The sequence below is a fragment of the Mus musculus genome, chromosome 7 (genome assembly GCF_000001635.26).
Source record: "Mus musculus strain C57BL/6J chromosome 7, GRCm38.p6 C57BL/6J".
Lineage (NCBI taxonomy): Eukaryota > Metazoa > Chordata > Mammalia > Rodentia > Muridae > Mus > Mus musculus.
In genome coordinates this window covers 99,049,762-99,076,997 of record NC_000073.6, presented here as the reverse complement: position 1 = coordinate 99,076,997, position 27,236 = coordinate 99,049,762, and the positions used below count along the sequence as shown (strand labels likewise).

Below are 27,236 nucleotides of genomic sequence, written 5' to 3'. Positions count from 1 at the left end.
CTCAGAGCTGAGCCTTTTGTTTGTTTAAAATCCTTAGTCTCTTTTAGATTAGATTTGGAATGAAGACATTCTTAGCTCTGAAAAGTCAGTGCCATTCAAGCTTCCCCACAAGCCGGGCCCCTTACTCCGTCCAGTGATGATGGTTAGCCACACCACTGCTGCCCGCTCCTCCTCCCTCATGTCTGCTGGCTTCTCCCTCATGGCTCCTCCTCCCTCATGTCTGCTGGCTTCTCCCTGGTTATAGGAGATTTTAGATGTACTCTTTCTGCCTCTAAGGTATATGCTCCTGTGTGCGCCTTGCACGTCTTTGTGTGTCTGTGTATACCCATGTGCATATGTAGGTATGGAAGCTAGGGGTCAGTGACAAGTGTCTTACTTTACTGTTCTCTACATTATTGACGTCATCGTCGGGGACCCAGTCTCTCACTGAACCCAGAGTTCATTGGCCTGGTGAGGCTGGAGTGATCCACCTACCTCAGCACCCCAAACCAGTTACAGACACATAACAGCTCTACCTGGCTTTTACCGAACAAGACAGCATGCTTGTCCGGCGGGCATTTCCCTGGCCAAGGGTTCTCCCCAGCCCGCTGTCTCACTTGTATGGTCTCAGGCTCTAGTGCTTTTTCTGCCTGGCCACATTTTTCCAGGAATGAATGCAGTCCACTTGAGTTCTGTTCCTCCTCTCTGCTCTGCCCTGCTGTAAAATGGACACCACACTCCAGAGGCGGCCACTCCAGCAGGCCCTCCTGTCCTTCTGAAAGTAGCAGCACCAAGACTCTTAGTCTACTTTCTGCTTGAGTGTTTATAGTTGTGACTTCTTACTTTAAACCCAAGAACCTTAATTTAAAAGAACCTTCCTTATTGCTTTGAATGCTCCTTAAAAAGCAGTAATGCCCATTTCAGGACTCACGTGTCTTCGCTTACATTGCTGTCCTTACTGCACAGTGCTTCTCACGGTTTCGAGAGAGGAAAGGCACGTCTGAAGCTGTGGCCACACTGGGGGCAGGAGGGTGTCCATACTGAGCTCAGTGTCTGAGAAGAGGTCTCCCCCTCCCTCTTTAACGGTTCAGCATCTGGGCTTCATCAGAGCCCAGGCAGAGGGTGTCCAAGACCTGCAGACGCTTAGCAGAGACACTTGCCGTTTTACTCAGTTTCAACTTGGCCAACACTTGAAAGCGCATTAGTGTCCGTGCACATGTGCACATGGGACCCAGGCTGTCTGTGGATCCAGCAGGTAGCCCTCCTCACGCATAGTGTAACCAGCCTACTGCAACCATAGAAAGGACACTTCCCCATATGTGGGATAAGCCGTCAGCTTTGTTTTATTGTCTTTTATTTTTCTTCTTGCCTATCTGATTTCTTATTCTGTCCAGGTTGGTGAGTCTGGGCTGTGCAAAGTTCACTTGCCACTCAAAGACGGTGCGCCCAGCATTGCTGGAAACCTGCAGGGGATCGCTTACGCTGTCCTCAGGCTCTGCCAGACTTTTGTTCTCCTTAGCCCATTGTATCCGGATTTTCTTAAAAACTTTCATTTGTTTGTGTGTGTGTGTGTGTGGGGGGGGGGGCATTAGAGTCTGCAGAGCTTGGAGTTACAGGTGCTTCTGAGCTTTTGACCGGGCGCTAGGAGGTCACCTCCAGTCCTTTTAGCCCCTCACCCCCCAGCCTCCCAGTCTCCCCACATAGCTCCTTCCTGGCCAGCTGGACTTTGGTCAGGTGCTTCAGAGACTGGTGCACCCTCCTGGCCCCAATTGAGTAGGTTCCTCCCCTCTGCCACAGTGACCCTTTGTCCAATAGTACCAGTGCCCACCCCTCTCTTAGCCCAGGCTGTCTCACGTCATCCCCTCTCTCTTTGAACCAGTAACGATAGAACCTGCCAGTGTCCACTCCTTCACTGTGGGCTTTGGTTGTTTTCCATTTCTAAAATGTTAATGTACTTTGTTGTTTCAAATCAAGGCAGTAGCACCTGTCTTCACTAATCAGTGGCGTGCACTCCTATCAAGGTCTGGTTTCTTCTTTCTAAACCATTACTAAAACTTCTTCTTCTTCTTCTTCTTCTTTTTTTTAAGATAGGGTTTCTCTGTGTAGCCCTGGCTGTCCTGGAACTCACTCTGTAGACCAGGCTGGCCTGGAACTCAGAAATCTGCCTGCCTCTGCCTCCCAAGTGCTGGGATTAAAGGTGTGTGCCACCACTGCCCGGCTTCTAAAACATTTTCTCATGCTAAAATTTGTCCTTGTCACTTAGACCTATTTCCCTAGGACAGTTCTTGTGCTCCCATGATGCATGGCGTTTCCCTCAGCACCTTACTGTGATGTCTGTTTGCCTGCTGTCTCATCTCTTTCTTGTCTGACTGTCCTGTGTATGAAGCCAGGGCAAGTGTCTGCTCTGGTATAGCTTATTGCTGGTGTGTAGCAGTGCCCTGGCATGTAGTCATGACTTAGCAGATGCTTGGTGGTCTATGGTGGGGACCCCAGGAGGGGTACTACTTGGTTGTCAGCAGTTGTGAGGCTCCTTACCCAGAATTCAGTCTGTTTTGCTCAATTTCTTATAGACACTTGTTTGCAAATTATTATTATACTGTAAAGGGAGTTTTTCGGCTTCCAGACTTATTTTTTTGTTCAATTTTCCACATTTTCATTTACTATATAGTTGTTGATCCCAGGCTCATGTCTCTAGTGAGGTTTGGCTGACTTTCTCTCTTTCCCTCCCTCCCACCCGGAGGCTCCCTCCCTCCCTCCCTTCTATTCATGCAGCCACTGGGTCCTTCAGAGTCCTTCTTTGAAACAACTCTGGTCTCCCTAGCTTCTTTTCCATCTCCATTCCGTAATGCAGTCAGCCACCTCTAGAGGGCTGGATTCCTGCAGCAGCCGGTCTCCTGATGGCCTGTGGACTCTGCTGCTGTCTGCTGTGTCTTGCTCACCACATCTCTTTAATCTTGCCATGGCATACTTTATTTCTTTGCTTAAAAGTTATATCGAGTAAATTGTCATCATCTGCTCTGTGTGTGTGTTCCATTCGGATTCCTTCCATTGTGCTCCCTCCCCGCCCCTCCCTCCCCACCCCTTCTTTCCCACGGCTGTTGTTGAGTCAGAGCTCTCAGTACATGCAGTGTGTGAGTGTGCATACTTTTGTTGTGTCTCTGTGTGTGGCATATGTACATGTTTGTGTGTGTATACAAACATGGCTACTCCTAAAATAGCCACCTGCTGAATCCACAAACAGCCTGGGTCCAATGTGCACATGTACACAGACCCTAATGCACTTTCCAGTGCTGGCCAAGTTGAAACTGAGAAAGGCAAATATGTCTCTGCGCGAGGTTGAGTGACTTCCTTGTGACAAATGTCTCTGGTGAGGCTGAGCGCTTTCCCCAGTCACTCTCCACCTCGTTTTCTTAGCCATCTCTCTGCGCCTGGACTATTATAACAGCCAACTCACTGTAGTTGGTCATTCTGCCTCCGCCAGCTCGTCACATTAGTTCTTCCCTAAGTAGCCTTTATTATATACAGCTCTGATGGTCCCACTGCAGTGTTAGAAACCCTTCCCGAGCTTTGATGACCGTGGGTTGTCTCAGTTCTGGCCTGGTGTCAGGGCTCCCAGCCTACTTACCCAGCCATGTCTCCCATCACTTTCACCATCAGCGTTCCTGAAGCCGAACAAACCAGGACACTTGGATTTTGTCTGAGCGCCGCTTCTGTTTCCTGCTGCTGTGCTTTTGGCTGGAGGTGTTCAGTCTGGATGGGGCTTCCCAGCCATCCAGGTTCCCAGGACCACCTAACCCACCCCAAATACTGCCATCTCTGCAGCCTTGGATGTTCTGTGCTTGCTGGATGGAGTCCACGCCACATCAGAATGCCTGTGTGGTGTATTTTGGTTTTAAGCTGGTTTTATAACCCCTTTATTTTCTTATTTATTTCACCTGGACCTTTAACTGGTATTTGTGCTTTCTGAGGAGAGTGAGAGACAAGCTTAATGTCCTTTGTGTATTGGATGTTTAATACACCTAATTAATGAATAAAGGATTGTGTAAACTGGTTGGCCTAATAAGAGAATTCTTTTCTTTCCTTCCTTCCTCCTTTCCTTCCCTCTTTCCTGCAGGATCTTATTATTTAGCTCTGGCTGTCCTAGAACTTACTATGTAGACCAGGCTGGCCCCAAAACTCACAGAAGCCCACCTCCTTCTGCCTCCCACATGCTAGGATTAATGGCATGCTCACTACGCCCAGCAAGTGGGTTATTTCAGTATTGCTTTAGTGTTTGTAAGGATGATAAGGGCAGCCAAGACAGCTCATTTTTTCAAGGTGACCTTGCTGGGAGCACTAACATAGCTTAAATTTTGTGTGGTCTGCAAACCAATAAAAATATGTTTTTAAATTTTCAACAATTTGAAAGATGAAACAAATAAGAATATACTCAGATGTGACATGTGTCTTTGCAAAGCTGAAAACCACTAATCTAGACATACAGCACATTTGACCAGAATGCTGGCTCTGACACAGGACTCTCCATATAAGCATTCTTTTTTCTTTCTTTCTTTTTTGTTAGATATTTTCTTTATTTATATTTCAAATGTTATCCTCTGGAGTTTTAGCTGTGCCCCATGACCCCTGCCTCAGTACTGGAGATCAAATTCAGGTCTCATCTGCCACTTAACTGTCTTCCCAGTCTCAAAAATACCTTCTGACCCTTTATGGAAGAAGCGCCCTGACAACTAATCTAGACATACAGCTCATCTGCCCGGCTGGAGCTGCGGAACTGTCTGCTTCCCCAACAGTTTCCCAGACCCTCTCCAGGCGGAGGAGAGTCCCTCGGTGGAAGGAAATCCTTAGGCCTGGCTTCAGAAGAGTTTTGAGTGGCGTGCAAATCTTTCCTGGGCTCTTTGGCACTTGGCACTATCTCCCACAGATAACCAGATACAAATGAGCCATTTCTTTCCATTCTAGCCCTCACCAGAACCTGGAGGATTGCACAGCTGGCCCAGTTAGTCGCTGTCCAGAGTGAGGCTCCTGGCATATTTGAAGAATGTTAATTGCTAAGTGCAGGGTAAAGTCAAAGAGCTTTGTAATGTCCTTAAGCTGCTTTAAATGTACGTAGCCTGAGAATTTTAGACCAGAAAGGGCCTGGGAGATCACCGAGTTTACCAAGGTCCTTAAGAGCAGGGCCTGTGAGCCAGACTGTGTGGCTCTTCCCCTTAATCCTCCTGTGTCTCAGTTTCTTCACCTTTAAAGTGGGGCTAAGAATAGCACCTAGCCAATGGGCTTGTGAGTATCAGCAGCAAGTATGAGTGTTTCCCACAGCCACATTTGACCAGAATGCTGGCTCTGACACAGGACTCTCCACATAAGCATTCTTCTTCTTTTTTCTTTCTTTTTTATTAGATATTTTCTTTATTTATATTTCAAATGTTATCCTCTTTCCTGGTTTCCCCTCCGAAAACCCCCTATCTCATCCCCCCATCCCCCAAACCCTCCCACTTCTGCTTCCCTGTCCTGGCATTCCCCTACACTGGGGCATCGAGCATTCTCGGGACCTAGGACCTTTCCTCCCATTGATGTCCAACAAGGCCACCCTCTGCTACATATGCAGCTGGAGCCCTGGGTCCCTCCGTGCCTCCATGTGTACTCTTTGGTTGGTGGTTTGGCCCCTGGGAGCTCTGGGGGTACTGGTTGGCTCATACAGTTGTTCCTCCTATGGGACTGCAAGCTCCTTCAGCTCCTTGGGTCCTTTCTCTAGCTCTTCCCTTGGGGACCTTGTGCCCAGTCCAATGGATGACTGAGAGCATCCACCTCTGTATTTGTCAGGCATTGTCAGATCCTCTCAGGAGATAGCTATATCAGGCTCCTGTCAGCAAGCACTTGTTGGCATCCACAATAGTGTCTGGGTTTGGTGACTGTATATGGGATGGATCCCCAGGTGGGGCAATCTCTGGATGGCCTTTCAGTCTCTGCTCCACACTTTGTCTCTGTATCTCCTCCCATGGGTATTTTGTTCCCCCTTCTAAGAAGGACTGACATATCCATACTTTGGTCTTCCTTCTTCTTGAGCTTCAATTGGTCTGTGAATTGTATCTTGGGTATTCCGAGCTTCTGGGCTAATATCCATTTATCAGTGAGTACATACCATGTGTGTTCTTTTGTGATTGGGTTACCTCACTCAGGTTGATATTTTCTAGTTCCACCTACTTGACTGTGAATTTCATGAATCCATTGTGCAAATGTACCACATTTTCTGTATCCATTCCTCTGTTGAGGGACATCTGGATTCTTTCCAGCTTCTGGCTACTATAAATAAGGCTGCTATGAACATAGTGGAGCATGTATCCTTATTACATGTTGGAACATCTTCTGGGTATATGCCCAGGAGAGGTATAGCTGGGTCCTCTGGTAGTATTATGTCTAGTTTTCTGAGGAACCACCAAACTGATTTCTAGAGTGGTTGTACCAGCTTGCAATCTCACATAAGCATTCTTGTTTCATTGATGCTTTTAGTAGTTGTCTCATTTTATAGTTATAGGTAATGAGGACGAGAGGAGCGAAACAAGTTTCCTGCCTTACCTGACAGGCAGAGTGGGCTAAAGCCTGGCTGCAGCTTTTCAGTTCAGTGTTCCCTCCCTGTTACCATGTGCTTCTTGCTTGTAGATATGTGTTTAACACTTGTAGATTAAATGTGTGTGTTTGTGTGTGTGTTAAACTCATGAGTGGGGTTATATGAGCACATGTGTGTAAATGTATATGGAAGCCAGAGATAGATACCAGTGTCTTTCTCAGTCAGTTTTCATCTTAGTTGTTGAGACAGGGTCTGTCATTAACTTGGTGCTCCCAGATTCAAGTAGGCTGGCCAGACAGCGAACCTCCTGGACCCTCCTGTTGCTGCTTTTCTTGGGCCTGCATTAACGATTCTATGCCTCCGCACCAGGCTTTTACACCAGCACTAGGCAAGCACTTTCTTGGCTCAACCATCCTCATGGCTCCTTATTTTTATTTTTCATACAGATGTCACCCAAGCTGGCCTTACACTTCAAGTTCTGTCTCAGCCTCCTAAGTGATGGGATGACAGTAATTGTGTCACCATAACTGGCTTGGATGGTTAAAAAAAAACCACAGATTTATTTATTTTACTTTATGTGTATGACTATTTTGCAAGCCTGCATTTATGTACAATACATATGTGCCTGCTGGAGTCCTTGGAACTTGGGTTATAGATGTTTGTAAGCCAACCATGTGGGTGCTAGAGATCCAGCCCAGGTCCTCTCCAAGAGCAAGTACTCTTAGCTGCTGAGCTTACCGCTCCAGGCCCTGGGTGAGTTTTAATAAGTAGAAAAAATGCATGGCAGCTTTTTAGATAAACTAAGAAGGCTAAGTTACTTTATAGCTTAGTCTCCTGTCTCTCCTGCGTGTCATTGTCTTCTCATCTTCATGATAGGACATTATTTCCTAGCCAAGTCTTCTGAAATTGAAGTGCTGCTCATGTGACTACTGTCTCTATCAAGCTGACAAGCTTTCTATTATCCTAAAGAAAACCCAAGAGTGTCGGAGAGATGGCTCTGCTTAAGAATGCTTCCTGCTCTCACAGAGGATGTGAGTTCAGTTCCCAGCATCCAAGTCAGATAGTTTCCAACTGTTTATAACTCCAGCTCCAAGGGACCCAGTGCCGTCTTCTGCAAGCACCTGCACTCACATGCACATAAACACATAGACTGACACATCAGTAAAAGTTCATCCTAAAGAAAACTTGGTGCCAGTGTGCCTTTCCCCACGTCCACCTCCCAGAGCTCTCAGTCTGCTTTCGGTCTTTACAGACTCATGTATTCAGTGTATTCCATGTCAGTGGGATCACATGGTGTGTGACATTCCATGTCAGTGGGATCACACTGTGATATTCCATGTTAGTGTGATTGCATGGTGTATGACATTCCATGTCAGTGGGATCACATAGTCTGTGTATTCCATGTCAGTGGGATCACACTGTGTGACATTCCATGTTAGTGTGATTGCATGGTATGTGACATTCCATGTCAGTGGGATCACACTGTGACCTTCCATGTCATTGGGATCACACTGTGTGACATTCCATGTCAGTGGGATCACGTGGTGTGTGACATTCCATGTCAGTTGGATCACATAGTCTGTGATCTTTTGGATTTAGCAGTTTTCATGTAGCATGTTTTTATATTTGCATATAATATATTTACCTACATATTATATATAGCACTTCATCTTTCTGAGGATGTACCAGTTTCGTTATCCATTAGCCTTGGATGGACATTTGGGTTGTGTCCTTTGACTATCATAACATTTGAGGGCAAATTTTTGTTTGAGTGCCTGAGTTCAGTTCTTTTTGGTAGGAACCTGGGAGCAAAATTGTTATTGCCAGGCAGTGGTGGAGAATGCCTTTCGCCTTTAATCTCAGCAAGTGGATCTCTGTGAGTTTGAGGCCAGCCTGGTCTACAATGTGAGTTCTAGGACAGCCAGGACCGTTAACACAGAGAACCCAGTCTTGAAAACACAAAACAAAACAAAGCAAAACAACAAAACATTATTATTTTCTAGTTCCAGGTTTTAACATTTTGAGGCATTCTGGAACGTCTCCTGTGTGATGGTTTGTATATGCTTGTCCCAGGGAGTGATACTCACAGGTATGGCCTTTTGGAGTAGGTGTGTCACTGTGGGTGTGGGCTTAAGACCCTCACCCTAGTTGCCTGGAAATCAGTATTTTGCTAGCAGCCTTCAGATGAAGATGTAGAACTCTCAGCTCCTCCTGCACCATGCCTGCCTGGATGTTGCCATGTTCCCATGGTCCCTCCTTAATGATACTGGACTGAACCTCTGAACCTGTAAGCCAGCCCCAATTAACTGTTGTCCTTATGAGAGTTGCCTTGGTCATGGTGTCTATTCACAGCAGTAAAACCCTAACTAAGGTATCCTCCTTGGTGGCAACAACACTGATCTGTAAGGATGCTCGTTCTTCTGCATTTTGTTGGCGTAGGCTGTTAATACTATTCTGTTACAGCTGACCTCTTGTAAATGAAGTAACTCTTCACTGTTGTTCCCTCCGAGTTTCTCTAGCACCAGTGCTGCTGGGCATGTGGCCAGCAGTCATGACGTTCTATGACGAGCTTATTTCTCCCTTGCCTAGCCCTGGCACCCTGCTGTTGATAGGTTGTGTTGGTTGATCATAGATACTTGGGTTTAATTTCTACACCCTCATCTGTTTCCTTCCTTCCTTTCTTTGGTCCTCCTCTGGCTCTGACCATCTTGTTTGGATTGCTGTTGCCTCCCCGTACGTTTTGAAGTCAGACAATGTAAGTCTTCTTTGTCATCTCTCAGCCTCCTCTGCGTTTATGGGGATTGAAAATTGGCTTTTCCCTTTCTGTAGGAAAGACAGATAGGATTTTGATGGAGAGGTGTTGAATCTGTGAATGGCCTCGGATATTATTGCTGCCTTGACAGTATCCAGAACATAAGATGTTTTCCATTTTATTTTGGTCCAATTTGGGTGTACTTTGTATTTCCTGCCTAATTGTTCTGGCTAGAACTTAGGTTGGATCATGTACTAGATTTTTTTTTTTCTCTTTCAAAGCTAAGTGTATGAATAGCCCACATTTTGTTTGTTGTTTCCTCTGTCTGTGGACTCTTGGGTTATTTCCACCTATTGGCAGTCGTGAATAAGGCTACTATGCCTGCAGATACACAAATCTTAGATTCAGATCCTTGCTTTCTTTTGGGGATGTATCCAGAAACACTTGCCAGAGTGCATGGAACCATCCTTTCAATATGCTGCTAGATTAGTTTTGCTAATATTTTATGGAAGATTTCAGTGTGTGTATTTATAAAGTATAATAGTATGAGGTTTTCTTATGCTTCATTTGGCTTTGTTCTAAGAGTAGTATTGATCTCATATAGTGACTTAGAAAGTCCCTTTGGTCCCCTCCTTTCTCCTCTTAAGACTTTGAGCTGCATTGGTATATTGGTATATTATCATTAAATAATTATAGGATTGACTAGTCAAGTCTCTGCCTGCCTCCACACTTTTATGCCTTTATATTTAGTTCTCTCAGTAGTCTTATGATTACCTCTTTATGCATGAAAAGTCTGTTTTGGTTTTCTGTTTCTTCTTGAGTCATTTTTGGTAGCTCATGAATTCCTAGAAATTTTTACCTTTTCCAGAAACTTCCACATGGAATTCCACAGTGACTGTGCTAACTCACACTCCTTTTCTCACATCCGTGCCAGTGTTTATTATTAATTAAAAAGTCTGTGTTTTGGTCCTAGCAGAGACTTAGTGTTTGCATGGCTTGTTTTATGAATACTAACTTTTCCTATAACATTTATGAGGTAGGCACAACTGTCATTTCTATGTTACAGACAGGGAAAGCAATTGACTAAGAAGGTATAGGTGACAGTCACAGACCTGGGACATTAAGGGTTTGAAAGGATCATGAAAGTCTGAGTCCAGAGTCTTTTTCAGGGCCCCAGGTAGCTCAGGCTGGCTCACTATGTAGCTAAGGATGACCTTGCACTTCTGACCCTCCTGGCTCCACCCCCTGAGTGACAGGATTATGCATGTACCGCCACCTCTCGTTTTTCCAAGTGCTGCTAATGGAATCTGGGCTTTACACATGCTGTGCAGACACCCTATCAATGGCTATAGCCCCAATGCCCAGTCTTTTTATTAACTACAATTTACACTGCCTTTCTTAAGTAACTTGTTCCTATGTCACTGTGTTATGTTGGTGCTTGTGTAGGTGGGAACACTTGTTTCTTATATTCCCAAGTGGGACTTGGCATCCAGAGACAGCATGGTGTTGGGAGCCAGCCTCCTGGGAAGAGTGGCCCACCCTCTGCAGTCACATAATGTACTGAAGGACTCTGAACCGTCCCTGGGAAGCTAACCACAGCCCTCGACCACAACTGTTTGTTTCTGTGGGAACAGGGAGAAGGAATTGAGTTTTAAATCCACTTGTCTGAGAGATTTGATGAGGCTCCCACAGAGATTATGCTTTTTGGGTCTCTAAAGTGGACCCAGGTCTTTGATGAGTCATATCCTGAGAAAGGCAGGCATGGTTGGTCTGGCACAGATTTTGTGTCTGTCTGTTTACTTTCTTCACCATTGCCTTTCAGGGTCATCCAAACGCACAGAAGAACCTCCTTCAGGTGGACCAGAACTGTGTTCGCAATTCTTACGATGTCTTCTCTTTGCTGCGGTAAGAACCTCCCTAGGGGCTCCTGGATTTGAATGATCTCTGGCTGTGGCTCTGTGGTGCTGAGGTGTGAGGGATGTCGGGCTGGAGAGGCCAGTGCTCGCTCAGGCTTAGCATTGTTTAGTGAAGGCTCCATAAATCCTGTTGTTCAGTGATTTAAGTTTATCTCCCTGACAGAGGCTTTGAAAAGCCATTTCCTCTCACTGGGTAGTGGGAAAGAACAGCTGCAGACTGCAGATCCGAAAGCAGAGTGCGAGGCTCTTGCTGGTCTGCAGAGCACGGACATCACTGGAACTTACCAAGGATGCTTCCCCAGGAGAGCCCACCCACAGCCCTAGGCGTGGCCTAGGCTTTTAGCTTGCTCGGCACCTTAAGAGGGCCCGAGGGCCAGGGCCAGGGGAGCTTTGCAGAGATCCAAGGCTCAGAGGTTTAATTGCCTCTGCTCTCTGTATGGATGCGTGTCTGTATGAAATGCTTGGGACTAAGTTTGAAAGACTTAAAAATCTAGCTTCACGCAGACTTTGTGTGCCCCGGTACAGGGGAACGCCAGGGCCAAAGGGGGGGAGTGGGTGGGTAGGGGAGTGGGGGTGGGTGGGTAAGGGGGACTTTTGGTATAGCATTGGAAATGTAAATGAGCTAAATACCTAATAAAAAAAAATGAAAAAAAAAAATAAAAAATAAAAAAATTGGTGCTTTCAAGATACACACCAACTTAAAAAAAAAAAATCTAGCTTCAGTTTTTCATGTGGTAGGTGATCAGGGACACTTCCCAGGGGACATTTCCCAGTATAGTCAGCGCAACACTCAGCCTTTGTTCGGCTCAGATTGCTAGTGGACATTTGATTTGGTTATCGTTTTTCTAATGTTTACTTAGCACATCATAAATTTTAGGGCCTTACATCTCCTCTATAGATTTTCTAGTGGAAGAATCCAGAAGGATTCATGAAGAATGGTTATCTGCTAAACATTATACAAGTGGCCTTTCCTTTGTGAGCCTTGAATCTTATATTTGATGACATAGAGTTTGGTTACGAGACTTGTGAAAATTATTCTTATGGGATAACAACCCGAAAGCTGCCACATATGTTTGATGACCTTTGACCTGTGTCTGAGAGGTGTCTTCAGTTTGACTGCTTGGGATGTGTAAACAGATAGGGTTTACTAATTGTATGAACATTCTTTTGAGTCTGTTGAATTGGGGACGTAGAAAGTGAAGAATAGAGTGTGCAGAAATAGTTCAAATGCAAATAAACTGCTACATTTCTTGACCTTGATTTAAGAGAACATTTTTTAAAAAGGTATTTTCTAAGTATGAGATTGTGCAATCTTATGGGAGAAAACAATAGCGCTAAAAGAAAAATCCCCAACTTAGAGAAAAGGGAGGCACTTGGGATAGTCAACCGAGAAAAGAGGGTATGTTAAAGGGTGCAGAAAGCTCTAAGCTGTTCAGGAGGATAGGAGGTAAGAGATGGGATACCATAGGAAATGCAGGAGTGGGGCTGCAGGGATAGCTCAGTGGAAAAGCACTTACCTGCCATGTGTGAGGTGCAGAGTTCAGTCCCCAGTACCTCCACTTGTCCTGTTTACTCCAGTTCATTTAACCGTTCTGGTTCTTGTGGTGGGAGAAGTGGTAGTGTTAAGCTGTATAGTTTATAGGTGCTTTTTAAAATCACTGTTGTAGTAATAAATTGCTACGAAACAACATAGACTTACTTTTGTGTGGGGTGTGGTGGTATATGCACATTGTGTGTGCACATGTGCATATGTATGTGTGTGTATGTGACTATGCGCGCACACACACACACACATGTGAGTGCACACATGGAGGAGGAATATGCACACCCAGAGGTCAGAGTCAGACCTTGGCTGTTTCACTCCATCACTCTCCACCTTACTTACTTAGGCAGGGTCTCTCACTGCGTGGCAGCGTACATCTCTGCCAGGCTTGTTGGTCAGTGGGCTCCTGGGATTTTTCTTTCTGTCCTCATTACTGTTGTTACAGTCCTGTCAGCCAAGACCTCTCACCAGCCCCAAGACCCAGTTTCTCTGAGCCAGTTTAAATGCCTGTTTATCAACCAAATTACCTACCTGAACTGCAGGAATCACTGTGTACCCAGAAACTCTAAGTTGTACTTGTCAAAGTTAGTGAACTTTTCCTGCTTCTTTTAGTGGCAGCCATGTCTGCTCTGCTGAAAGCATTGCTCTCGGGAGCTTTCTGCTGTGGTAGATGTAGAACGCTTGTTGGGAACTGTGTTCCTCCCAGACTCCGTTTCTTTGTTCTTTCCTCTACTCACTTAACATTGTCCCCGAATGGGGATATTTTAAAAAACTTTTTTTCGTTTCCTATTTCTTCTTGATTTATAACACTTTTGCTATTTAGCCTATAATTTGAAAATATAGCCACAGCCGGGCATGAGGTACAAGCCTCAAATCATAGTCTCAGGTGGCACAAGAGGGTGGACCAAGAGCTTAGCATTATCTTTGGCTATGTGTCAAATTCTAGGCCATCCTGGACTACATGAGGCCCCGTCTCCAACAACAACAACAACAACAACACTGCCCACATTGCCTGCATTCCTTAACGGCCCTTCGCTTCAGAGTGAGAATGTTAGTCTCCTGGTTGTGCTTTTTAGGAGTATATGCTAATTAATAACCTGCACCAGCTAGGAGGCTTTGTGCTGCCCGTTTGCCCTAATACCGAGGGAAGATGGTCTCAAGGTTGAGGCCAACCTGGGCTGCATAGTGAGTTTCAGGCCTGCACTATAAGTGAGACCTTGTCTCAAAATTAAAAATAAAAGTTAATAAAAAAATTCTTTCAGTGTATTGTGATCCTGGGAGCCATAGTTTCTTAGTAATGCTTGCTGGTAAGTGTCATGGGAAACTAGGGAATCTTGGTGAAGTTAGGGCTTTGGAACGTCTAGACCAGGGTGTGCACCAAAACCACCTACTTCCCATGGGAGTTTTGTATTGTGTGTAGGAAAGCAGTCAGGTGCCTTGGCTCACACTGGAGACCCCAGGCTAGCTTTACCATTTCCCCAGGAGTAATCAAGTCTGCCAGAGTTGCCGTCAGTGGGGGGGAGGGGGGGGCAGTGAACTTTGGTTAGCTCTGAGATTGCAGGTTTGTTTTCCGGCAGACAGACAGGAGGTATTTGGCTTTTGTGTTCCATACTTTGGGATGTTCACCACAAGGTGTCAATGTTGGTTTTGTGTTCCATACTTTGGGATGTTCACCACAAGGTGTCAATGTTGGTTTTGTGTTCCATACTTTGGGATGTTCACCACAAGGTGTCAATGTTGTCCTTCAACTGACATTGAAATGCCAGTTACTTTTCAGTTTGGATGAGCAGCTGGCTAGAGGGAGGGCCTCCACACAGCATGGACCGCTGCTGTGGAAGGCTGCTCAGTAAGCACTTGTCCAGATCTAGATTTCCCTGTTGTAGGGGCACAGGTAATTCGATAAAGCGCAGGGGTGGGGCAACTCTGGACTTTGTTGTTGTTGCCTTTAAACACTTTTCTTGCTGGTGGTAGTGAATTACTGAGTGGGTATGAGAGGGTCAGCATGGTGAGTTTCGAAGGCTGTCCCTGGTGTCCTCAGGGTAAGACTGGAGCCACAGGGTCACCTCTAATCTTTCCACTCTCTGAGGGTAAAAGATCTTTCAGGGTGTCATCCTTGGCCTCACCCCTTAATACTTTGTAGAGAGGGGGCCGTATTGTAGGCTTTCTTCTCATTTGAAATGCCTCGCCCTTTCCAGGTTAGTACACAGGAAACAGCAGTGGCACCGGCTGTGGTCCTCTGCGTGGGCCCTCCTACTGAAAGTGCCCGGTGCTGGTAGACGGTACAGGACCTTGGGTAGGATCCTTCCCTTTTGTTTGCTCCAGGCTGGTCGGGTTTGTCTCATCAGATTAGGAATGTTGGGAGGGTGAGCGGAGGCCAGGAGTGCGAAATCCCTAAGACAGTTCCCATGACACGACGGGGGTGCCTGGTGTGTGCAGCCCTCACTGTCAGCTCCTCTCTGCGATGCCTGAGTTCCAGCTTGTTCTGCTGGCTCTTTCTCTTAGCATCATCTTCCCCTTCGCCTTCTTGCTGTCTTTCCTGCATGTTTCCTGCGGTCACTCCTGCTTTCAAAGTTAGCTTCGTTCTCCCTGGTCAGTCATGGTTTTACAACCTTGTTTGTCTCTTCACACTGATGAAGAGCATTGAGGCTTCTTGAAGGAGGGATTCTTCACCCGGCCATGTGGCTGGCTCTTCAGTGTGTATCTGAGGTTCCGTTCCCATGCCAGGGACTCTGGGGTGTTATTTCCCCTGTCAGCTCTGCTCCACTGGCACAGCATCAACCTGCCTGTCTGAATGCTAGAAGCCCCAGTCTAGATCCCCATTGCTGCCTGCCTTTCCTTGGTCTCACAGTCTGTGTTTCTCAGGGGTGTCTGTTGGACTTTCAGTCATGCCCTTGAGGAGCCTCAGCTCCAGCCTGGCCAGATTCACTCATCAGCTTTGCCCTCTCCCCCTCCTCTTTCTCTCCTCTGGTGTCTGTACCACGGTTCTAGAAATCAGAGTCATCTTTGTTTTCTGACTCATCTTCCTTCACTGGGGCTTAGTTGGCTCTGAGTCCTCTCGAGTCTCCTCCGGGTGGCTCTTGTGTCACCCTTCCCTGTTCTTCTGTCTGTCTTCCTGGGCTGTATCTTTTTGCTGCAGATTTTTTCATGTGCTGTCAGTAGCTCTGCCTCACTGGGCGTTTTACAATAACATAATTCAGGGATTGTAGCTCTTGCTTCTGCAGAGGACCCAGATCCTGTTTCTAGCACCCACGTGGTGGTTCTCGGTCAACCATCTGTAACTCAGTTCTAGGGAACCCGATGCCTCTTTTGGTCTTCCTGGGCTCCCCCACACACGTGTATATGCTCAGGCACATAGGTATAGAATAAATAAAGAGCTGACTCAGTGTGCTGGGATTAAAGGTGTGCACCACCTGGGCTGGCTAAGTATTGACAGCAATGCAACTCCGTCCTTTTGTGGTAAAGCCTGGTCCTTTTTTTTTCTTTAATAGATGAGGAGATTGAAACACAAGGCAGTTAGTTGCATACCCACAGTCACACGGCTGGTAGTATGAGCTTGTCCAGGTCCACAGATGGTTGCCAAAGCAGGTCCGAGAACCCCAGCCAGGTTCCAGTGTGAGTGCAGTTTCCCATCAGGCCGTGGCTGCTAGTCAGTGGAATCGAATACTGCTCATTTAGCCTTTGTGGAAGAGCAGAGACAGGGTAAGTTTCAGAAAGATTCTCAATCAGAATGGAAAGTTTGGATATTCTGTGCAAGCATGGGTTAAACAAAAGTTGTGTTTATGTATAATGGCATTTTAAAAAATTTTTTTATTTTCTCCTTTTCTGTCTACATAATATAGATATATGTGCTCGTATTCATATTCATAAAGGCACACACACATTGTAAAAATAGGATTTTAATAAATGTTAGTGTAATTTTAGGTGGTCCCTCCTTTTCCTTTCTGGCTTTTCTCCTTTTTAAGCCCCTTTTCCCCATTCCTTGCCAGAAAACCACCCAAACCCAGAACCCACGTCCAAGTGATCCCCAGTCACACACTGCTGTGTCAGCAATCCCTGCCTCATCTCTAGCTGTCCGCATCTTTCCCACGGTCTGTGCGTATGTCATGGATACTATGTGTGGATATGGTTTTAATTACTGACTTACAGAGTTGGATGGAAAATGCACACAGTAATGATTCTCTGTCTCAGTTTCCTACTCAGCACGGCCTATACAAGCCCTCCAGCTCGTTCTCTGGTGATTCAGTGATGGTCCCTGCTGCGACTAACGCTCATTTACCCCACCATTGTCCTGTTACTATTTTACATGTACTTATGTTTAACAGTTTACTTCTGTGGGGCTGAGATTAAGAGCACTGGCTTCTCTTCCAGAGGACTCAAGTTTGGTTCCCAGCACCCACGTGGCAGCTTACAACAGTTTGTAACTCCAGTTCCAGGGGATCTGACATTCTCACTCAGATATATCTATAGACAAAACACCAATGAACCTGAAATTAAAGAAAATTTAAAAATTACTTATGCGACCCAAGAATCAAGGAAGGAACATTTAAAAAGTTACTTTAAAATACCATTACAACTTTTAAAAAATATCAGTTGCATAAGACAAAGTAGAAAATGTAAATATAATGTTGTGGACATATATGCTGTTTTAATCAACTCTTTGCCTGTGAGTCAGTCTCTCTCTCTCTCTCTCTCTCTCTCTTTGGTTTTTCAAGACAGGGTTTCTCTGTATAGCCCTGGCTGTCCTGGAACTCACTTTGTAGACCAGGCTGGCCTCGAACTCAGAAATCCACCTGCCTCTGCCTCCTGAGTGCTGGGATTAAAGGTGTGCGCCACCATGCCTGTCGAGTTTCTCTTTTTATCTTGTTTTGTTGTTTACTTTTTAAAGTTTAGCTTTGTTCTGAGACAGTTTTATAGCTATTCTGTAGAGTGTGTTCTGGCCACTCTAACCCAGCCTCTAACCACTTTCCCAGCCTTTCCTGCCTAGCTCCCTGTCCTGTTCCCAGATTTGTGACTTTGGTTTTGTTTTACAAAACAGTTAGTATAACAGGGTCTTGTGTGTGTGTGTGTGAGACATCTTTGGGTTGCAGTGATCCACTGGAGCCTGTAGGCCTGAAGCACCCCCCACCTTAGATAGACATTTTCTTTTCTCTTTTTTCTTCGCTTCACTTCTCTTTTCCTTTCTTTTCCTTTCTCCTTCCTTCCTTCCTTTCTTTCTTTCTTTCTTTCTTTCTTTCTTTCTTTCTCTCTCTCTCTCTCTCTTTCTCTCTCTCTTTCTCTCTCTCTCTCTCTCTTTCTTTCTTTCTTTCTTTCTTTCTTTCTTTCTTTCCTTCCTTCCTTCCTTCCTTCCTTCCTTCCTTCTTTCTTTCTTTCTTTCTTTCTTTCTTTCTTTCTTTCTTTCTTTCTTTCTTTCTTTCCTTCTTTCTTTCTTTCTTAGACAGACATTTTCTATTTACCCTGACTGTAGTATTTTAATGCTTGCTTTGCCAGTGTCTACAGTGCTGCAGAATGCTTGTGTGCATGTTTGCTTGTGCATGCACGTGCATACATGTGATATAACATATATACTCTTGGTTTTCCATCTTTTATTTCTGTGCTACAATCCTGGAAGTGGGGTTTCTGAGTCTTAAAAATATACTCAGTTTAATTCTAAGATGGTTCTTCCAGAGACACAAACAACATGTGGTGTTTAAGTTCATCCTAAAAATGAAAATCAACTTTATTGAAATCTTAAAGGGAAAATATGATTAACTGAATTTTCATAATAACTTTGGGAGAACTGTCATTCTTAGGTTAGCATTCCCACCAAAGCTATGTCTTTATGTTGGCCCACTTTGTTCATTTCCTCAGTAATATTTTGAGGTTTTCTTCATGTGATTTCATGTGATTTGCTTTTATACTAAACTTGCTCTTAAGTATGTTAGACCTTTTGTATATTATTTTATTTTATATATTGAGTAAAATATTCCTATTTAGTATTAGCTATACCTTTCCTTCTGTTTTTGTGTACATATTGCTACCATAAGAAAACAGTATAAGCCGGGCATGGTGGCGCACACCTTTAATCCCAGCACTCGGGAGGCAGAGGCAGGTGGATTTCTGAGTTCAAGGCCAGCCTGGTCTACAGAGTGAGTTCCAGGACAGCCAGGGCTACATAGAGAAACCCTGTCTCAAAAAACCAAAGGGGGGGAAAAAAAAAAGAAAGCCGTATAATTTTAAGAAAACCTTATTCTCAGTTACTATATCCAGCCATTCATCCTACCATCTCCTCCACATCTTTTCCTGCTATGTGCCGCCAGGCATGCTTCTTGTTTTCTGAGGAAAATTCTCTCTTGCTTTTCTTGGGATGCACATTGTCATTAATGAAAAGATAGAGCATGGCGGTGCCTGCCTGTAATGCCAGCACTTGGGAAGCTGAGGCAGGAGGATCTTTGGTTTACTGGATGTTCAGTAGATGGTGGGACATAGAGGGTTAATCCCACAAGTCATTCCAAAACCCTGTGAGGGATTTTTGGTTTAGCATAAATGTTAAATTTCAGATGTTATTAAAAAGGTGAGTGAAGTTTAAGATGAGCTTGGAGAGGTGAAGGACGGACGTCATCAGAGGCAGTTAAGTCTGTGGATCATCTTCCACTCGAGACGTGCTCCCTCTGCCTGCTGCCCAGCACAAGCTCCCTCTGCCCCGGTGCGCGCATCCTCGCCTGGGTTCACAGGGTTACTTTACTCAGGACGACTTTGTTTAAGATGTCACTTCGAGTTAAGGCTCCAGCATCCGCCCCTCGTGGCTGCCCGGTAACTTCATTTGCACTGTGCCGGGCATGTTCTGAGGCAGCTTTCCAACGGTTAGTGATTTCACCCTCATGTCTGTGCCAAGGAAAACAACCAGTTACCATTAAGCACCCACCCCACCCATCACTTGATTTTGACATCCAGTTTTATTAAGAGGACGAATCAGAGGCTTTGGAAGACTTAAAACCTTATCTGTGTCAGGGTATTACGTGGCCCCAGTACCGCAGTTGTTCTAAAGGTGGATACTACACCTTTGAAGGAAATCAGAGTTTAGCCTTTATCCCCTGACAGTGTGCTTATAATAACTGAGTTCCTGCAAATAGCTCCTTAGGACTGGAAATGTCTGTGCACATAAGAAGCCAGGTTTTACCTTGGGAACTTAGATTCTAGAGATTAACAGGCTAGCGAGCAAATAGTCTTTTATTTGTTGAAAGTTAGGAATAATTTCTAAATAGTTCATGTCCTAGACTTAGCTAACTTCTTTCTTTTCCTGATTAAGGCCTACATAGTAGACAGGGAAAGAAAGTGGTATCCAAACATCTAGAATACAAACAGTATTCAGTGCTAAAATTTTTGCATACCCTTATTATTATTATTTTTTTACTTTTTCTGTATATGAGTTCCTATATGTGTACTATGTGCATATCTGGTGCCCAGGGAATCTAGAAGAGGGTATTAGATGTCCTGGAACTAGAGTTACAGATGGTTGTGAGCTGCCATATGGGTGCTGGGAACCAAACCTAGGTCTTTATAAGAGCATCCCTGCTCTTGACTGCTGAGCCATTTCTTTAGCGTCTGCATACATATTTTTGTAGTAGCACAGTAGACACGCTGCTGTTATAATTCTGTTTTATTATTAGGGAAACTCAAGCTCAGAGAAGTTGAGCACGTTGGTCCCAAGTTACTCATGTAGGAAATCACAGAGGGCTCAGAAGGGCAGATAACAAAGGCTTTACCCGTAGATCCTCCAGGTAGTGTGGAGACTTCTCTTGAAACACCTCTCTTTTATTGAGGCCACTCAGTGGCAGTCCTCTCAGTAAAGTCCCTTTGGTGGGCACACTTGGGCCAGGTATCTTGGTGTCCTGGAGACTTTCACAGTGGGCTCCACTGGTGTCCTCCATGGCGTACCTGCGACCCATGGATGCTGTTGTGTGTGTTTGTCTTCACCATTACCTGTCAGTGTGGATGATCTAACACTGACTCCCTTCCCCCTACCCTGCCAGTTTCCAGGCTTCTCTTCCTTGCATTCACCATGGAGGTAAGACGGTTTTTTCACATTAGCATTCTTTCTTTGTTTTCCTTAAGATTATTTGATTCTGGCGACAGAATTATTTGAACCCGAGTGGTGCTGGCTTTAAACAACTCTTGGGGAAGTTATCCGGAAACTGGAGTTCATGAAGACTTTGGTATAAGCCATACAGTCGACTCAGCATCATTTAAGAAGGAGCTAAGATTGTTATGGTGCACCAATGAAAATATATTGTCCAGATGAGGTAGGGTAATGGGCTGTTGGGCTTGGAGCCCATTAGATCACGTTTGGAATATTCTATCTGGGTGCCAGTTTACTATGGTGAGACAACGCCTGGGGAGGTGGCCAGCATCATGGCCAGCCTCTAGCTGTCTTATAAGGATTAGTTGAAATAGGACATTTAGCCCAGAGAGAGAGCAGCTTTGGGAATATGCTTGTTGTCTGTCTTTAAGCAGTTTATTTGGTTAATCTGGTGAATAACAATAAAGTGAACACGTGTCAACCAAGTATTCTCTCTCGGCTAGAGAAGTCATTGTCTGCTTTGTGTCATTTACCCTGCAAAGGGGATTTTTCTTTTTTCCCTCTCTCTAGATCTCAGAAAACTGAGGCCCAGCACTGGGAATGACTCACTGAAGGCAGCACTAGGCCAGAGTCAAAGGCTTCTGATTTCATTTTCCTTCTTGCTTCCTACGCGCCTTACATTTGTAGGTTTTTGAGCTCCTTAGGAAGGGATACATCTCAGGTATGCTGTCCCTGAGAGCGAGTGAAGCTGACACCCACAGGTGCTGGTGTCTGGGGTGGACCAGATCCGTCTCTGCAAGATGAAATACAAGGTCTATCTTCACAGACGTGGCACCCCACTGGGAAATAAATGGACAACTTTTGGGTAGTTTTTATTTTTCCCAGTAGTCAGTGACAGAGAGCAAAACTGGGGCAGGGGTCGGGAGTGCCGAGGATGGAGGGATGAGATATTAGAGTTCACGGAGGATTTTACAGAGGGAAAAAATTGAACAAAAAGACTTGAAATAGAGAAGACAGCAAGCAGAGTGGGCATCTGGAGGAAGAACATTCCAGAAAGGAGTGATCACAGGTATCAAAGAACTGGGGTGGGAGGGAGTTTGGTTTGTTTCAAAAACAGCTACAGCCAGAAGGTTGTCTTGTTTGAATGCAGTGAACAGATCTTCCATAGGGTTTTAGATACATGCCCCCCACCCCACCCCTTCGCTCTCCCCATGCATAATATGAAGCTTGTCCAAGGGTTTTGAACAAAATGATAATGTGATTTGAGTTACGTAAAGAAAATGATTTATGATCTGGGGGTTTATCTCAGTGGTTAGAGCAGGCTATGGCATTTCAGGGTCCTGGGTTTGATTCCAGTACCACAGAATAAAACGTATAGACAAGATAAGAGAGTGGTTTAGCTGCTGTGAAGAAGGTGGTCAAATGCTGACACAGTTTTCAAGGCAGCTAGCTAGACCTGCGGATGGACTGGATAGTGGTGTGTGAGGAAGAGATTTGACTTAGGGATAAATGTTTGCCCCAAGTAACTCCGTGGATCAGGTAGAATAATGAAAGCAAATGCTTCGGGATGCCTTGGGCGGGGTAGGCACTGACAGGAAATGAAGAGTGCGTTCATAGCATGTTAGGGTGAGATACCAAGGAAGCTGTTGTTTGTATGTAAGTGTGTATGCATATATGTATTTGATCTCAGGAGCCAGTTGATGCCCAATAAGTGAATTAGGGATTATATCAGTGTAGTTAACATAAACCACTCCCTGGAAATATTTGTTATCTCAGGGCCAGGGAACTAGAAGTGAGAGGTTGCTATGAAGCACCAGAAGTGTGTTACTATTGCTCTTCCAGACCGTCCCATTGTAGTATTGAAGTGCCAAGGGCCATCCTGGGCTTGCAGGGGGGATCTGAGGAAGGAGTTTTGGGGAACAGCAAAAAGAATGACTTGAAGAAAATTGTGCGTATGTAGTGCCATGGAAGTGTTAGTGAACCCCTAAAAACAAACAGGAGCTGATCTGGGCTCCCTGCCCGCCAGTCCTAACACAGCAGAAAGACTTTGATGAAGAGGAGCCCTGAATATGGGGTAAGGCTTTATAGAAAGCAGCAAGCAGGGGGTGAATGTTTCTAGCCTGGCAGCTATCTAATTGGGGAGCTACTATGGCCTTTAACATAATTGGCTGGTGCTGGGAGTCAAGCTATAAACTTAACTTCTGCTCCCCTCAGCCTTGGTGGTGATTAGGCAGGGGACAGGCTTGTTGTGGATTAACCTAGAAACGCTGAGTTGTTGGGGGAGATTAACCTGGATATGCTGGTCTGTTGGGGTTAGCCTAGAAACAGGAGGTCCCGGTCTGTTAGTTTATCTGAGTTTTCTAAACTGGAGGCTGAACTTAGGATTTGGTCTCTCAGGTACACGCTGACAGCCTGTGTTCTGCTTGAGAGACTTCCTGAAGATCACCAGACAGCTCAGCTCTCGCAGACCCAGTCTTTTATTTACTTATCAATTCACTTGTCCACTCCAGGTTCCCTTTTGATTATGCCACCATTCTGCATTTTTTTTTCACCTTAGCACCTTGACTTCTAGGGAAAGACAGCAAGCACATTTTCTTAACATTGCAAATGAATTTGGAGATCTGCCTGCCTTTGTAAGAACAGACAATAAGCTAGCTGGGTTGGATCTGGCTCTGAGATCACTGCTTCCATCACGCAGGGGCCAAACGTTGCCCCATTTCAGGCTGACCTTGAACTCAGGAATCTGCCTGCCTTTGTATCTTTCTGGCAAGCTGTCTCATAGTGCAGCTGTCCCTGTTCTTTTGGCCCATGAAGCTCCTCATAGAACTCATAATGCATCCTTATATTTTGCATAGTTGGGAAATGATATATATATTTGAACCTAATTTTAGAGTTCTTTCCTACAGCCTTAAGGGATGTCCTGAAGATCACAGCATTTACTATTTTGCTAAGATCATTAAACATACCCTCACTTCCCAGACTAGTGCTGTCTCTGATTATCATGGAGTTATTAACCTTGGCAGAGACAAGGTCTCCCAAAGGAGGAACATAAAGTAAATTATGTATATTATATAAACAAGCCTCATGCATAGCAACCATGAACATTCCTGGAGGCCTGTGCCCTGCTGGCTCTGCTCCAGGGGCGGGGACTATGTCACACAGTCCCTTGTACATGGCCATGCAGGACTTGACACTTAAGCAGCTGGTGGAGAAAAGGCAACCTCATTCTCCATGCCTGAAAAAGGAAGCTGCCTTGCAAAAACACACAGCTCCAAGGCCAGCAGGAAGGAGGACCCCCACCACAGCCCCTAGATTCTGTTTAAAGGATTCCAGCATTTAACAGAAATTCTGCACAGACAAGATTGGAGGGATCTAGAGTAGCATGTTCCAGAAGCCTAAGTAAATCAAGATTTTTGAAGAATGAGATCAATTGGATGCCAGGTTGCTGATTGGATACAATGAGTCCTGGGAGCAGAATGCTGACCTCAGCAGCTTTGAGTGCACTGATGACGGCACAAGAGCTTGGGCAGTGTGATGGGTGTGACTAGGGGGTCAGTGGAAGTGAGAACATGAAGAGAAGAACTGAAGACTACTGGGTTTTTTTTCTGTCCAAAGGAACAAGGAAGCGATACTAACACTGGGGTGAAGGAGAGGATCAGGAATGCGCGCTCTGTTCACCAAATTTATATCCTACCCGTTGATGTATAGACTACAGGCACACTGCAGTCATACAAACCTAGTTAAGGGAGTCAGTGTTTGGGTGGATGGCAGGCCCTCAGAAAGGAGGGATGTGCATGTTGATGTCACAGTGGAAGCAGTAAATAGGGGACAGTCACAGAATCCCTTGTCACAATTGCAGATGGGAAAGTCATGCTTTTCCCTGTACTTGACTGCTTTTCAGTAGGGTCTTCTGGCTGGTGTGAGGAAGGTGAGGAGATGTAAACATCTGTGGACAGAGAAGCAGATTACAGAATAGCTGGGCTTAACATCTCCCAATTCCCCCTCTTGGATTTAGGTGGTGACCTGGATATAAAACTCCTGTGTCCTATCTCTATAGTCTCCAAATCACCGGATCTGTGGTGGAGCCTTAGGGTTGCATTTCTAACTGTCTAGGTGACCACGATGCTGCAGGCTCAGGGAGGATGCTTGGGCTCTGAATATAAGACATCATTCTGGGCTGGAGAGATGGCTCAGAGGTTAAGAGCACTGACTGCTCTTCTGAAGGTCCTGAGTTCAAATCCCAGCAACCACATGGTGGCTCACAACCATCAGTAATGAAATCTGATTCCCTCTTCTGGAGTGTGTGAGGACAGCTACAGTGTACTTACATATAATAAATAAAGTCACCCAAGTGACTTTTTAAAGATAAGTCACTTGGGTCCAGAGAGTTCAGGGGCCAGAAGAAAGGACTGAAGAACTAATTAATAACAATAGGCCTTGGAAACTGAGCTGAATGGGAGAGAAACAAGGACAGTCATTGTATATTACATTTTTCACCAGGGTGAAAATATCTGTGACTACTAAAATGGCTATTGCTTCTTCAGTGTGCTGATAACTCTTCATTCCCAGTGTCACATGAGGCCCTTTGGGCACAAGGAAATAGAAAGGTGGTCTTGATTTTATGGACCGTAGAGTGTTTGGGGTGGGTATCCATGGTCTGTGTGCAGAGCTCACTGTCATACGTGGGGGTGCATCTTCCCATAAAACCACTTCCAACCTTCTGAGCTGGGGAGGGAATGCATACTCCAGGGGATGGCTGCCACTTCTCACCATGGCACTCGACACAGGGCATCATTCCAGGTGGGCTCCGCTCTGCAGTGTCAGCCTCAGAGGCAGGCCCCTTTGCTCATTTTTCAAGATCTTCAAGTTTGAACTGTTTCTTTCATCAGTCCAGAAATAGCTGGACAAGGATTAGACTGCCAACTTGCTATTTTAGAAGTGTCCTCTTAACTGAGTCTCTTGTCAAAGGATTTGGTTGGTCTTGCAGAAGGCTGCTGGGTTTCTGTGAGGCCTCACTACAACTTAGCAGGATTTCTTTGAAAACATGCTCCTTTGTTTGAAGCAAAAGGGATTGCTTGTTGGTTGTGTCTTGCTGGCCAGTTTCCAGTAGGATCTAGGCACTGCTTTCTCACAGTGCTGGCGTAAGCAGCCTGAGTCTGGTGTTATGACAAATTACCTGTTCTTTATTTTGTGGTTTAAAAAAAGTCTGTTCTTGTTTTACAAAATTAGCTTGAAACCTCATCAGAATGTTGCTGTTAGTGCCAGATGCATTTTCTAACATTGAAAAAAAATTAAAGCAGTTTTATGTTGAAAATTGCTAAGATAGTACACATTTTCATACAGTCCACGCTTGATTAGCCTCACCTGTTCTTAATATTGTGTATTAGTGTGATACACTTATTATGATTAGTGAACCAGAATTGACATGTTACTAACTAAGGCTCACGCTTTCCTCGGATGTCACCACCCAGGCCATCATAGTGTGCCCAGCCAGTCTCCCTAAGCTTCTCTGGACTGTTAGTTTCGCAGAGTTTTATTGACGACCCTGACAGACCTAAGATATTTTTAGAATGTCTCATTGGAGATGTCTGATGTTTCTGTCATTATTTGATTGGGTTTATAGGTTTGCCAAGATTTTGTCATGATCAATTGTGACTATGAAAAAAACATAGATTACTAACAATCAAGAGCCTTGCTATATGGTATCCTTATGACTCTCATTGCTATATGGAACATATGTTGTGTGACAGACACTGTAGTTGAAAATTCAAGGATTAGGGTGTAATAATCCAGGAGAGCACTGGTGAGTTATTTGAAATTCAGTGTCCTTGGGCGCATTGTTTTGTTAGGTTCCTGCTATTAGCAGGACCCTGTGTTTCTGTCAGCTCTTCCACCCTGTTCTAGAGAAGCTATTCCCAAAGGAACAGAGCCCCACTTAGTCAAGAGCCACCCCAGGGCACAGTCAGCTGCTGGGACTCTGGAAGGAACCTGGGTTAAAAGGGGTGGCCTTACCCCTTCTGGAGCCTCCTACATTGCCCTATCTAAATCTGCATCTCAGCCTGACCAGTTACATCATTGTTTGGGGCTTTATGTTGGTGAGGAAGAGGAAGTACCACGTTATAAGTGGTGTGTTTATTAGTCTTTCTGTTTCCATGACAGAATACACAGGACAAATAGCTTGAGGGAGAAAAGATATATTTTGGTTTCTAGTTTCAGTCCATAGCCACTGTGGGCCTAAGGTAGGGCGCATTACAGTCATGACATGTGGACTGTGGACGAAGCTTTCTCCTCACCGTGGAGACACGGACAGGGAGCTTGCCGCCGAGGAGGTGCCAGGAAGAATGTACTGGTAGGTTTTCTTTCCTTTGATCTCCGTCTTTACCTGAAGCCTATGGGGTGGTGCCAAATGTCCAGGGTGGGTCTTTCCC

General features: G+C 45.1%; 1 protein-coding gene across 3 annotated transcripts in view; it reads left to right on the top strand.

Annotated features, from left to right (window-relative positions):
• Positions 1-27,236, top strand: part of Uvrag (UV radiation resistance associated gene) — a 254,426-nt gene that overhangs the window by 64,170 nt on the left and 163,020 nt on the right. For all 3 annotated transcript variants that reach the window (XM_006508349.3, XM_030243116.1, NM_178635.3), the window contains one exon: positions 11,116-11,198. In XM_006508349.3, the coding sequence (XP_006508412.1) occupies positions 11,116-11,198 (83 nt within the window). The remainder of the gene's footprint in view (positions 1-11,115; positions 11,199-27,236) is intronic.